Below are 12,162 nucleotides of genomic sequence, written 5' to 3' on the forward strand. Positions count from 1 at the left end.
CTATACAAAAAAAATTTTTTTAAAATTTAAAAAAGACTTATACAAAGAAAATTATAAAACAAGACATAAAAAGAGATCTGGAGAAATGGAAGAATATACCACGCTCAGGGATAGGAAGACTCAATATCATGAAAATTACAATTCTACCAATCTACAAGTTCAATGCAATCTCAATACAGATACCAATTCTATTCTTCAATGAGCTAGAAAGGCAATTTCCAGTTTTAGGTGAAATGGAAAGAGACCCAAAATAAGCAAAACACTCCTGAAAAAGAGAAACAAAGTAGGAGGCATCACACTCCCTGATCTCAAATCCTACTACACAGCCATGGTAGTCAAAACAGCATGGTACTGGTACAATGACAGACACATAGATCAATGGAATGAAACTAAAAGCCCAGAAATCAGCTCATCTACCTATGGTCAACTAATCTTTGACAAGGAGACAAAAACAGTTAAGTGGGGAAATGTTTGGTGCTGCCTAGTATTCCAAATGGTGTTTGCAAGATTGGAAAACCATCTCTAACAGATGGTGTTTGCAAGATTGGAAAACCATCTGCAGAAAACTCAAGGAAGACCCACACCTCACACCATCCACAAAAACCAACTCAAGGTGGATTAGGGACCTAGAAGTAAAACCAAAGACTATAAAAGTGATCCGAGAAAAACTAGGAAGAACTCTAGAAGACCTAACCCACAGCATAAACAGTATTCCAAGCATTATGAAAAATCTACAACCAAGAGAGAATAAAAGAGATGAGTGGGATCTTCTAAGAATCAAATCACTATGCACATCAAAAAACTTTTCCAATAGGGTAAAAAGGAAACCCACAGACTGGGGAAAAAATATTTGGTAATGACCTATGAACCTGGAGAATAGATTAAAGTTATACAAGTATCCAGGTCTTTCATTCATAGGGTCGCTAAGAGTCGCCTATGTATGACTCGGCGGCACTTAACAACAACAACAACAATGATATATTTGATAAAGGATTCATATCTAAAATGTATAGACTACTCCAACACCCACCTCAACAAGGAAAAGGTAAACAACCCAATCACAAAACGGTCACAGGATATGAATAGAAACTTCACTAGAGAAGACATTCAGATGGCAAACACACACATGAAGAAATGTTCAAAATCCTTAGCTATCAGAGAGATGCAAATAAAAATAACTATGAGATATCATCTCACCCAAGAAACAATACCAAAATTCAACAGAGCAGTAAACAATAAATGCTGGTGAGCTTGTGGAGAGACTGGAACACTTATTCACTGCTGATGGGAGTGTAAAATGGTGCAACCACTATTGAAAGTGGTTTGGCACTTTCTCAAAATATTGGAAACAGAAATACCATCTGATCCAGCAATGCCACTATGGGGAAAGAAACCAGAAATCAGAACAGTCATCCAAACAGATATATGCACATAAATGTTTACTGTGTTATTTACAACAGCAAAGAGATGGAAGGAATCCAAGTGTCCATCAGCAAATGAGTGGATAGAAAACCTATAGTATATTCATATAATGGAAGACTAGGCAGCACTGAAAACAATGAACTTGTAAAACATTACACAACATTGGTGACCCTAAAGGATATTATACTAAGTAAAATATCTCAGTCACAAAAAGAAAAACACTGCATAGCAACACTGTTATAAAGCAGGTCTGATATGGGGGGTTGGGAGGAGAATAAGAGTGGATAGATAATAAACACTGCATTAAAACAAATGAAAGAAAGAATTGTTTAAAAGAAATATATGATTAGGAATTATACATACAACAACAGTCCAGAATAACAGGTACACTGCAAAGAGGACTGGGGCAGGGTGGGATTGGGGGGTAATTGTGCAACAATGATTTTTTTTTTAAAGTGGACCAGGGAAGGGGGAAGCAATGGACAGGGGGTAAGTTATGCAACAATGAATTAATGAAAATCAAACTTTTCTGTAAACTTTCATTAAAATCACAATTAAAATTTAAAAATAATTCAAATCCCTATGCACATTTAAAAACTTGTCCAACAGAGTATAAAGGAAACTCACACACTGGGAAAAATATTTGACAACAACATATCAGATAAGGGGCTTCTATCTAAAATGTATAGAATATTCTACCACCTCAACAAGAAAAAGGTAAACAACCCAATCACAAAATGGACACAGGATATGAATAGACATTTCACCAGACATTCAGATAGCCAACACACACATGAAAAAATATGCAAAATGTCTATGCAAATCAAAACAATTATGAGATATCATCTCAGCCCAGCAACAATAGCAAAGTTCAACAGGCCAGCAACAACAAATGCTGGTGAGGTCATAAAGAGATAGGAACTCTTATTCACTGCTGGTGGGAATATAAAATGGTACAGTCAGTCTGGCACTTTCTCAAAATGCTGGAATAGAAGTACCATTTGACAAACTAATTCCATTATTGGGAATATACCCGAAAGAAACCAGAGCCATGAATCAAGCAGACATATGCACATCCATGTTTATGATTACTTTATTCACAACAGCAAAGAGATGGAAGTAACCCAAGTACCCATCAACAAATGAATGGATAGAAAAACTGATACATTCACACAGTGGAATATTATGCAGCACTGAAAAACAAGGAACTCATGAAATAGTACACAAAATGGGTGACCATGGAGGACATTATGCTGAGTGAAATACCTCAGTCACAAAAGGACAAATACTGTATAACACCATAATAAATGTTATAAAATAGGGCTGACATGGAGGTGTTGGGGAGAGAATGTGAAAAGAGTGGATAGATAATGAACAATGTCTTAGAAGGGATGAGAGGAAGAACTGTCCAAAAAGAATATATGATTAGGCATTATATGTATGACAAGAATCTGGAAACAAGAGATGTTCTTTGGGGTCGGGTTACGGAGGTTGGGGAGTGGTGAGGGGAAGAAAATATGCAACAATTAAAAATATACACAATGCATGGTTTAAAATTGGGAAGGGAATTACGCCAGGTATGTATCCTATCTCCACACCTTTTCAATCTATATGCAGAAAAGATCATCCAGGAAGCTTGGCTGTATGAGGAAGAATATGGCATCAAGACTGGAGGAAGATTCATCAACAACCTGTAGTATGCAGATGACACAACTCTGTTTGTTGAAACTGAGGAGGTCCTGAAGTGGTTGCTGCAGAAGGTCAAGGACTGAAGCCTTAAGTATGGATTGAAGCTCAACATCAAGAAAACAAAGATTGTCACCACTGAGCTGATTGGCAGCATCATGATAGATGGTGAAGAGCTTAACAGCTTTAGTTTGCTTCACTCCACAATTAATACTCTTCACACCAGCAGCCAGAAATTTAAAAAAAAAAACAAAAAAACTAATTGCATTGGAAAAGTCTGCTATCAGAGACCTCTCCTCTGCCACAGTCTTTGCAATTATTGCTTACTATGCAGAGAGCTAGAAAATGACTAAGGATCATAGAAAGAAAAATTGATGCCTTTGAGCTGTGGTACTGGAGAAGAGTACTGACTATACCATGGACTGCCAGGAGATCAAACAGGTTCATCCAAGAGAGGGTGAAACCAGACTGCTCCTTGGAGGTATGGATTCTGAGTCTTCACCTGACATACTTTGGACATGTTGCCAGGAGGGACTAGTCCTTGGAGAGGGACATCATGTTTGGAAGGGTGGAGGGACAGAGAAAGAGAGGAAGACCATTGATGAGACGGATTTATTCAGTAACTGGGGTAATGGGGGTAGGTGTGTCAGAGACAGTAAAGTTGGCACAGGATAGAGCAGGTTTCAAGGCTGTTGTACATCATGTCACTATGACTTGACTCAATAGTACATATATATGTATGTATGTTTTATATGTATTTATGTTAAAAAGACAGCTTCATGGGAACGTTTCAACTCCAAGGTTCTCAAGTTGTTTACAGGCAACAGGTTCTAGGATCCCTTTTGTTTCAAAGTAACTGATTTCCAATAAGAACTTGACATTCTCTTCCTCTGTTTTCCTTATCTTCATTAAAATTCATCTATTAGGTCCCTGATCAAAAATATTTAGTATCATAGGTACCCACTATTTCTTTCTTTGCTCTCATGGTAAAGAAGGGGTAGTTACAGAAGGCAGTCGGGCCTGGAAGCATTTCTCAACTGGTTCCTGGATCTCTTCCTCCCGCTGTTGCTCCAGATAATTAGAGAGCAATGCCCTACCTTGTATGCCCTTGCCCAAGCTTTTAAGACCCTGCGAACTATCAACTGGAAGAAGAATTCTTAAAATACTATTAAGCCATTTGACAGGACAGACCTATAACTCCACAACTCCAAATCCTTCATGTGGGCAATGTCACCCAGTAAGAGGCTGTGAACATGTAGCTAAGTAGTGTCATTGTGCGATTAGAGCGCTCCTGAAAGTCAAAGATAGGGAAACTTCGTCTCACTTTGAGTGTGTTACCAGGAGAGGTCAGTCCTTGGAAAAAGACATCATGCTGGAAAAGGTGAAGGGGCAGAGAAAGAAATGAAAACCCTTGACAAGATGTCTTGACACAGTGGCTTTAAGAGTGGGCCCAAGCACAAAGGAGATGGTAAGGAGGGCACAGGGCAGAGCAAGGTTTGAATCCGTTATTCGCAGGGTCATCTGAGTCATATTGGCACCTTTGAGTTGTGATGTCCTGTTTCTTGATAGCAAGGACAGTGAAACTTCATCTCATATACTTTGGGGATATTGTCAGGAGAGGCCAGCACCTGGAAACTGACTGGAAGGGATCTGTATTTGTTCCCATCCCAAAGAGAGGTGACCCAACAGAGTGTGGAAACTATAGAAGAATATCATTGATTTCACATGCAAGCAAAATTCTACTGAAGATTATCCAAGAACGACTGGAACAGCACATCAGCAGAGAACTGCCAGAAGTCCAGGCTGGGTTTAGAAGGGGTTGTAGGACTAGGGTACCTGATGTTAGATGGATCTTAGCTGAAAGCTGGGAATACCAGAGGGATGTCTATCTGTGTTTCATAGATTATGCAAAGGCGTTTGACTGTGTGGATCATAACAAACTGTGACTGAGAAGAATGGGAATCCCAGAACACTTGATCGTGCTAATGAGAAATCTATACTTGGACCAAGGGACAGTCGTCAGAACAGAGCAAGGAAACACTGCATGGTTCAAAATTGGGAAAAGTGTATGCCAGGGATGTGTCCTATCTCCATACCTTTTCAACCTGTATGCAGAATAGATTATCCGAGAGGCTGGGCTCTATGAGGAGAAGTGTGGCATCAGGATTGGTGGAAGATCTATTAATAATCTGTGTTATGCATATGACACAACCCTGCTTGCTGAAACTGAGGAGGACCTGAAGCGCTTGCTGCAGAGGGTCAAGGACTGCAGCCTCCAATAGGATTGAAGCTCAATGTCAAGAAGACAAAAATTCTCACCACTGGGCCAATTGGCAGCATCAGGATGGATGGTGAAGAGATTGAGATTGTTAACAACTTTAGTCTGCTTGGCTCCACAGTCAACACTCTTGGCACCAGTAGCCAGGAAATAAAAAAACGTATTGCGATGGGAAAGTCAGGTGTTAGGGACCTCTCCAGGGTACTGAAGAGCAATGGTGTCACTCTGGAGACTAAGGTGCATCTGATACAGGCCATGGTCTTTGCAATCACTTGTTATGAATCAGAGTTGGACAATGACTAGGGAGGATAGAAGGAGAATTGATGCCTTTGAGCTGTAGTGCTGGAGAAGAGTATTGAGGGTACCATGGACTGCTAGGAAAACAAACAGATTCATCCTGGTAAGGAGGCAAGGATTCTGACATACTTTGGACATGTCGTAAGGAGAGACCGGTCCTTGGAGAAGGACATCATGCTTGGTAGGGTGGAAAGACAGCGCAGGATGGGAAGGCCCTCTATGAGGTGGATTGATTCAGTGACTGGGGTAATCGGGATCGGAGACAGTGCAATTGGCACAGGACAGAGTAGAGTTTAGGGCTGTTGTACATAGGGTCGCTATTGAGTCCCAAGCGACTCGACGGCACATAACAACAACAACAACATACTGATCTCGTTCCTGCTTATACCCCACCTAGCTCTCTATGTGCATCTGACCCATAACCAAAAGACAGGTAAATGGAGATTGGTATCTACCTACACACTCAATACCCCTGCAGTGTAGACAAGAAGTCAGAAACGACCCAGATGAGGAGCTGGGGCCTGGGGCCAGTTTCTGCCAGATCACACATTTGGCACCAAAATCCAAGAAGTCTGAAAAATCCAAATTCACAACTGCTCTTTGAGAACTTATAAACATACATATGTCAAAGCTGGAAAATAAGTCTCAGTTTATTTTATGAAAGATCCAGTGAGGATCTAGAAATGGGTGATGATAGGCATGATTTAACGGTAACTGATTATATAACATAATGAATGACTGTATGAAACACAATGTGAATGAAAGATAGTGTGAAACATTGTATACAAACTCTGTATGCAAATCAATGTAAAATTATAAATAAACAAACCCCCCCAAAGAAACATCAAAATACCACCCTAAACACCAAAAGACACCCTGGCATCATGGGAGAGATGTGGCAGTCTGCTCACATACAGGTATTGCTAGACATAAGAAGTGAGCATTGTTTCCATTTGTTGAAACATTTCACCTGGAATCTTTTTCAATTCCCAGAGGCTTTCTCTCCAATGCCTTCAGTGGAGCTTGGACTTCCTTTCATTCCATTCCTGATCATTTGCTACTTCCTGAAATGGATGAGCACAGCCCAATTCTTTTTGGTCCTGTGTGTATTCCTTCAATCCTCTTTGACCCTTCCTGAATCATTCACTATTTTGCTCACAAAATCCTTCACTGTGGCAACACAGGACTTAAACACGGACCATCATGAGAAACTATTAGAAATGCGCCTCAGACCACAACATCTTACTGAGACTCTATGGACACGTTAAGATGATTTCTGGGTAATTCTTACGCACATTAAAGCACTGCTCTACATGACTAAATGCAACAGATTTATTTCTTGCTCCCACTAAATTGAATACTCTATTGTGTGGCTTGTGTTCATCATGTTTCTGTATTTCAGCTCTTGATCTCTAGGCATCAAGGCAAGGTAAGAGAGAAAGAACAGAGGGAGAGAGCACAGAATATGTGACAGGCCCAAAAATAACTTTAAACCTGTCAGGCAGTAGCCAAATCTCCATCAAAGGGCACATGCCAATTGCAAAAAGATTAGGAAATGTATTTGACTTCTGTATCCAGTATGAGACAATCAAGTTCAAGAACTAAGAGACCCACTTTTTCTTTTCATACAACCCTAATCCACCAACAGGTCCAATGGAGAAAAATGGGCAATCTCCTCTTGAGCGACTACAGCCTTGGAAAGCCAAGGGTGAGTTTGCTATGACATGGATCTGATTCCACAGTATTGGGTTTGAAGAGTTTTGGTTTGTTTCAATAAATAGGTAAGGATTAAATAGTGTTGCTGCTATTCAAAAGGACAGATTTCTCTGGCCGTTAACAGCCACTCTGTGAGAGAAAGAAGGGCAAGTTCCTTCCTGCAATTTATATGCTTGGAAAACACCTGGAGGGTCAGTATCGTTGTCAGGTGGCTCTGATAACATGACACAATGAGTTGGAGCTTTTCCTTTGATTCAATAACTTTTCTCTAACCACTAGTAAGAACCTATAGTTGGAAGATTTTTGTTATGTTATGTACCATCGAGTCTTCACCGACCCGTATCTACTCCACAAAGGACAAGAACCTTGTCCACCAATCCTGCACCACCCTTACAATCTCGTCATGTCCAAGCCCATGGTAAAGCTTGCTGTGTCAATCCTTCTCTTTGAGGGTCTTCCTTTCTTCCTCTGACACCTTTCCCACTATGACTGGGAAATCATAGTCTTTTATCAAGGATGACTCCTCCGAACAACATGCCAAACGTATGTGAGCTGAAGTTTCACCATCCTTGTCTCGAAGGAAAACAGTGCCCTCCAAGACAGACCCTCTTTCCCTTTTGGCAGTCCAGGGGATAGTCAGGACTTTTCTCCATCAATTCAAAGGCATCAATTCTTCTCTGAGTATCCTTCTTCACTGCCGAATTTTCAGATGAACAGAAAGCAAGAGAACCCCATGGCTTTGAGCAGGCATCTTTAAATTATCAGCCTTGCTCCTTGGTTCTTTTGAGAGGTCCTTAAAAAATCTTGATTTTTCCCCTTGCAACTTATCTTTTGACTTCCTATTATTACAGTAGGTGTAGACTGTGGATCCAACTAAAATGAAAGTGCTGACATCAATCTTTTCTCCATCAATCTTGGTGTTGCTTATTGTTTTAGTGGTGAGGAGAAACGTTTTCTTGATGTTAAGATGTAATGAATATTGAATATGGTAGTCTCTAATCATCTTCAGTAATTGCTTCAAGGCTTATTTTCTCCAAACAAAGCTGTATCATCTGCATAACACAGTTTGTTAATGTTACCTTGTTGTTATATGTCATTGAGATGCCTGCAACTCATAGCAACCCTAAGTACAATAGCTCTGAAGCCTGCTCTATCCTGAGCCAATCTCACTGACTCCAACACACCTACCCCCATTGCCCTAGCTACTTTATCAATCCATTTCATCCAGGGTTTTCTTCTCCTGCACTGTCCCTCCACCCTCTTAGCATGATATCCTTCTCTAAGACCTGATCCTTCCTGGAGCGTCAAAATCTTTGCCTCCAAGGAGAAACCTGGTTTCATCCTCTCCAAGACAGACCTATTTGTTCTCTTGGCAGTTCAATACTCTCCTCCAGCACAACTGAAAGGCATCAATTCTTCTTCTGTAATTCTCGGTCACTGTCCAGCTCTCTTAACAAGTAACTGAAGATCATAGCATGGATCAGGTGCACCTTGGACTCCAGACTGACATCACTGCTCCTCAGAACTCTGGAGAGGTCCCTGACAGTAGATTTTCCCCGAGTACTAAAGGAATGTCTATGTTTCATTGACTGTGTGGATCACAACAAATTATGGCTAACTTTGAGAATGGGAATCCCCAAGTCCTTCATTGTACTCATGCAAAACTTAGACCAGGAAGCAGTCCTCAGAGCAGAGAAAGGAAGCACTGCATAGTTCAAAATCAAGAAAGAAGTGTGTCAGGGATACATCCTGTCTCCATACCTTTTCAATGGTCTTTATGAAGTTGTTAACGAGTCTTCCTCTAATGCTGATGCCACATTCTTCCTCACAGAGTCCAGCTTCTGAAATTATTTGCTCAGTATACAGAATGAAGAGATATGAAGGATACAACACTGATATGCACCTAACCTAATTTAGAACCAGGCAGTGTTCTCCCATCCAGCACAATTGCTTCTTGACCTAGGGGATCACACCAGCACAATTAAGTGTGTGGGATTCTGATTCAAGAGATGTGTAACTAACTTTTATCCAGTAAGGACACCTATCTGATTAAGAACAGCCTCTGCTGTGGCATTTACATGGACTAAATCTTTTCTGACACAGGACTGTCATACAGCCTTCTCCTAGTCTTCCTTGCAGATAAAAGGCCATTGCCATCAAGTTAATTCTGAATCACAGCATCCCCCACCAGATATCTGAGGTCATAAATCACCAGGAGGAGACTGCTCATTTTCCTCTTCAGAGATTCCAACCAATGACCTTTTGGTGAACATATAGTTACACGCTATGCTACCAGGGCTCCTTAAGATAATGTATTTGAATGGTGGGAATGGAGGTGCAATAATGTGGTGTGGGCTGTAAGCTACCGTACTGGGTTATGATGGCGCACATGGCCGTTTAATGGATGTGTAGGCAAACCCAACTCGTAATTTATCTAATTAGATGCTAGGCTTCATGAGCAAGTGCTTTGTACACATTCAAACACTGTGTCAGTGTAAAGCGCTTTACAAAAGAAATTTATGTGAATGTGACACTTGGTCTTCAATCAAAAGATTACAAAATATGTGCAAATTATTTGCGTGGTCCCACCCAAAAGGTCTGCCATATACCTTATTTATATTATTAGCTGGCTATCTAATCCCAACCAACCAGGACTATTGCTGATTGGCATCATCGAGTTGTCTCTGCCCAGACAACTCTGCCCAGTCCTATGACTTCCTCATCACCACTGTTATGTCCGATTCCACCTGCTGCGGCCACTGTGCCAGGCCAGCCCTGTGAGTCATAGTCTTCACTGGTCCTCTTATTTCACCAAGCACGAGATCCTTTTCCAGGGGCCAGTCCTTCCTAATAACAGGTTTCAAGGTGGATTACACGAAGTCTTGCTAGCTTTACTTCAAAGGAACATTCTGGTTGCTCTTCCTTGAAGTTCATTTTTCTGGAAGACCATGGCATATTTGATATTCTTCATCAGCATCAATTCCTCTTCATTCTTCCTGATTGTTCACTGCCGAGTTTTCATATCCATGTGAAGAAACTGAAAAAATATCAAGGCTTAGGTCAGGTATGCCCCGTCTGATACTTTTGTTCTTTAACAAGTTAAAGAAGTCTTTTGCTCCTTAGCACTTTATAGAGGTCACTGGCAGCAGATCTATCCAACGCAATGTCATTTGATTTCTTGATCACTGATTCCAGGGCATTGATTGCAAATCCAAATAAAATTAGATACTTGACAATATGTACATTTTCTTGGTTTATAATGACACTGCTTATTGGTCCACTTGTATTTCTGTTCTGCTTAAGGACCACGGGTAACCAAACAAAAATCCCATTACCATCAAGTCCATAGAGACCCTGTAGGAAAGAGCAGAACTGTCCCACAGGGTTTCCAAGACTGTGAAATCTATTGGAGCAGACGTCCTCGTCTTCCTGCTACAGACTGGTCAGGAGATAGATTCGACCTGTGCCAAACTCGTTATCTGCCTGGTTCTTAGCCAGGGCTCCTAGAACCACGCAGACTATGCTGGTGTCCAGTTGAATTGGAACCCAACCAAAGCTGGAAATCGCAGGGAAGAAGAATGCCCATCTTTCTCGCAGAGCAGCTGGTGGATTCTAACTGCGTTCTGGTTGTCACCGCAGCTCCTTTACCACTAGACCACCAGAGCTCCTGAACCACAGACGTGTCCCTTACACACCATGACCCTGCAGCTGCCTCCCAGCACTACCCGTGGCCGTAGAGCCTCAGCTGCGGGCTTGATGGTCATTTATTTGTATATATCCTCCTGCTCCGGCCACCCCAACCTTGCACCTGTGATTGCCCCTGCTGCACGAGCGAGGCTTTCTGCACAACACAGTAACTTCTGGTTCTTCCCTCAAACTGCTCGCCGCCCAGCACCCTCTGCCGGTCCTACGGGGTCACTAATCCCCTACCCACAGTCCAGAAGCAGTGAGGGCGCGCACCATTTAGGAGACATAGGGTGGGGACCCTCTGGGGACCTGCGCTGTGGCAGGAGCTGCACCCCGACCACAGCCCCACGGCGGCCGGGGCAGACACCAGGTGGTGGGTCCCAGGACTTGGAGAACCAACGCGCCCCGTACGTACCCGAGCAGGCAGCATTCACAGACAACGCCCCGGCGTCCCTTCGACACTGTGTAGGCCAGAGGTTCCGAGCGGTAGAGCAGCTCTCCAGCTCTCAATGTGGCCGAGGCGCGCAGCCCGTTTCCCCGGTCGGCAAAAGCGAACTTTTCCATCTTGCCCGCCTCCATGCTACCATATAGCTGGCCACTCGCACAAGACCTGCGCGTCCCGCCTCCGGGAGCCGCCGGGACCGCGCACCTGCGCACTGCGCACACGGCGGCGCTACCGGCCACTGCGCACGCGCGGGCCCTGGGGAACTCCAGCTAGGGCATAAAGGCACCTCTGCGCATGAGCGGGGGTGATCTAGAGCGGGTCACGGTTGTCTCGACCTAGCAGCCTCAACTGCCTCAGGGCTGTTTCTCAAAGAGATTTTCCTGAGGGAGGGTTTCTGTCCTACAGATTTACTTTAATGTTTATGTACGCCCACAAAGATCCAACACTTCATAGCATTTTGCCATTTCTACTCCCTATTTTTCCTTTTCTGCCAATGTGTATATAGAGGTGTAACTTTGTGTATAGAGAACCCTAATGGCCTAGTGTGCTGCAATCCCAATGTCACATGGTTCGAATCCACCAGCTGCTCGGAGGGAGAATGATAAGCTGTCTCTTCTCTTGCTGGAGGGTC

General features: G+C 42.6%; 1 protein-coding gene across 1 annotated transcript in view; it reads right to left on the reverse strand.

Annotated features, from left to right (window-relative positions):
* The window catches only part of SMYD3 (SET and MYND domain containing 3), a 1,045,581-nt gene extending 1,033,916 nt beyond the window's left edge, over positions 1-11,665 (reverse strand). The window contains exon 1 of the mRNA XM_006897739.1: positions 11,502-11,665. Within this exon, the coding sequence (XP_006897801.1) occupies positions 11,502-11,665 (164 nt within the window). The remainder of the gene's footprint in view (positions 1-11,501) is intronic.
* Between the last annotated feature and the right edge of the window lie 497 nt (positions 11,666-12,162).

This window comes from Elephantulus edwardii, unplaced genomic scaffold (assembly GCF_000299155.1).
Source record: "Elephantulus edwardii isolate Elephantulus edwardi_28Jun2011 unplaced genomic scaffold, EleEdw1.0 scaffold00214, whole genome shotgun sequence".
NCBI lineage: Eukaryota > Metazoa > Chordata > Mammalia > Macroscelidea > Macroscelididae > Elephantulus > Elephantulus edwardii.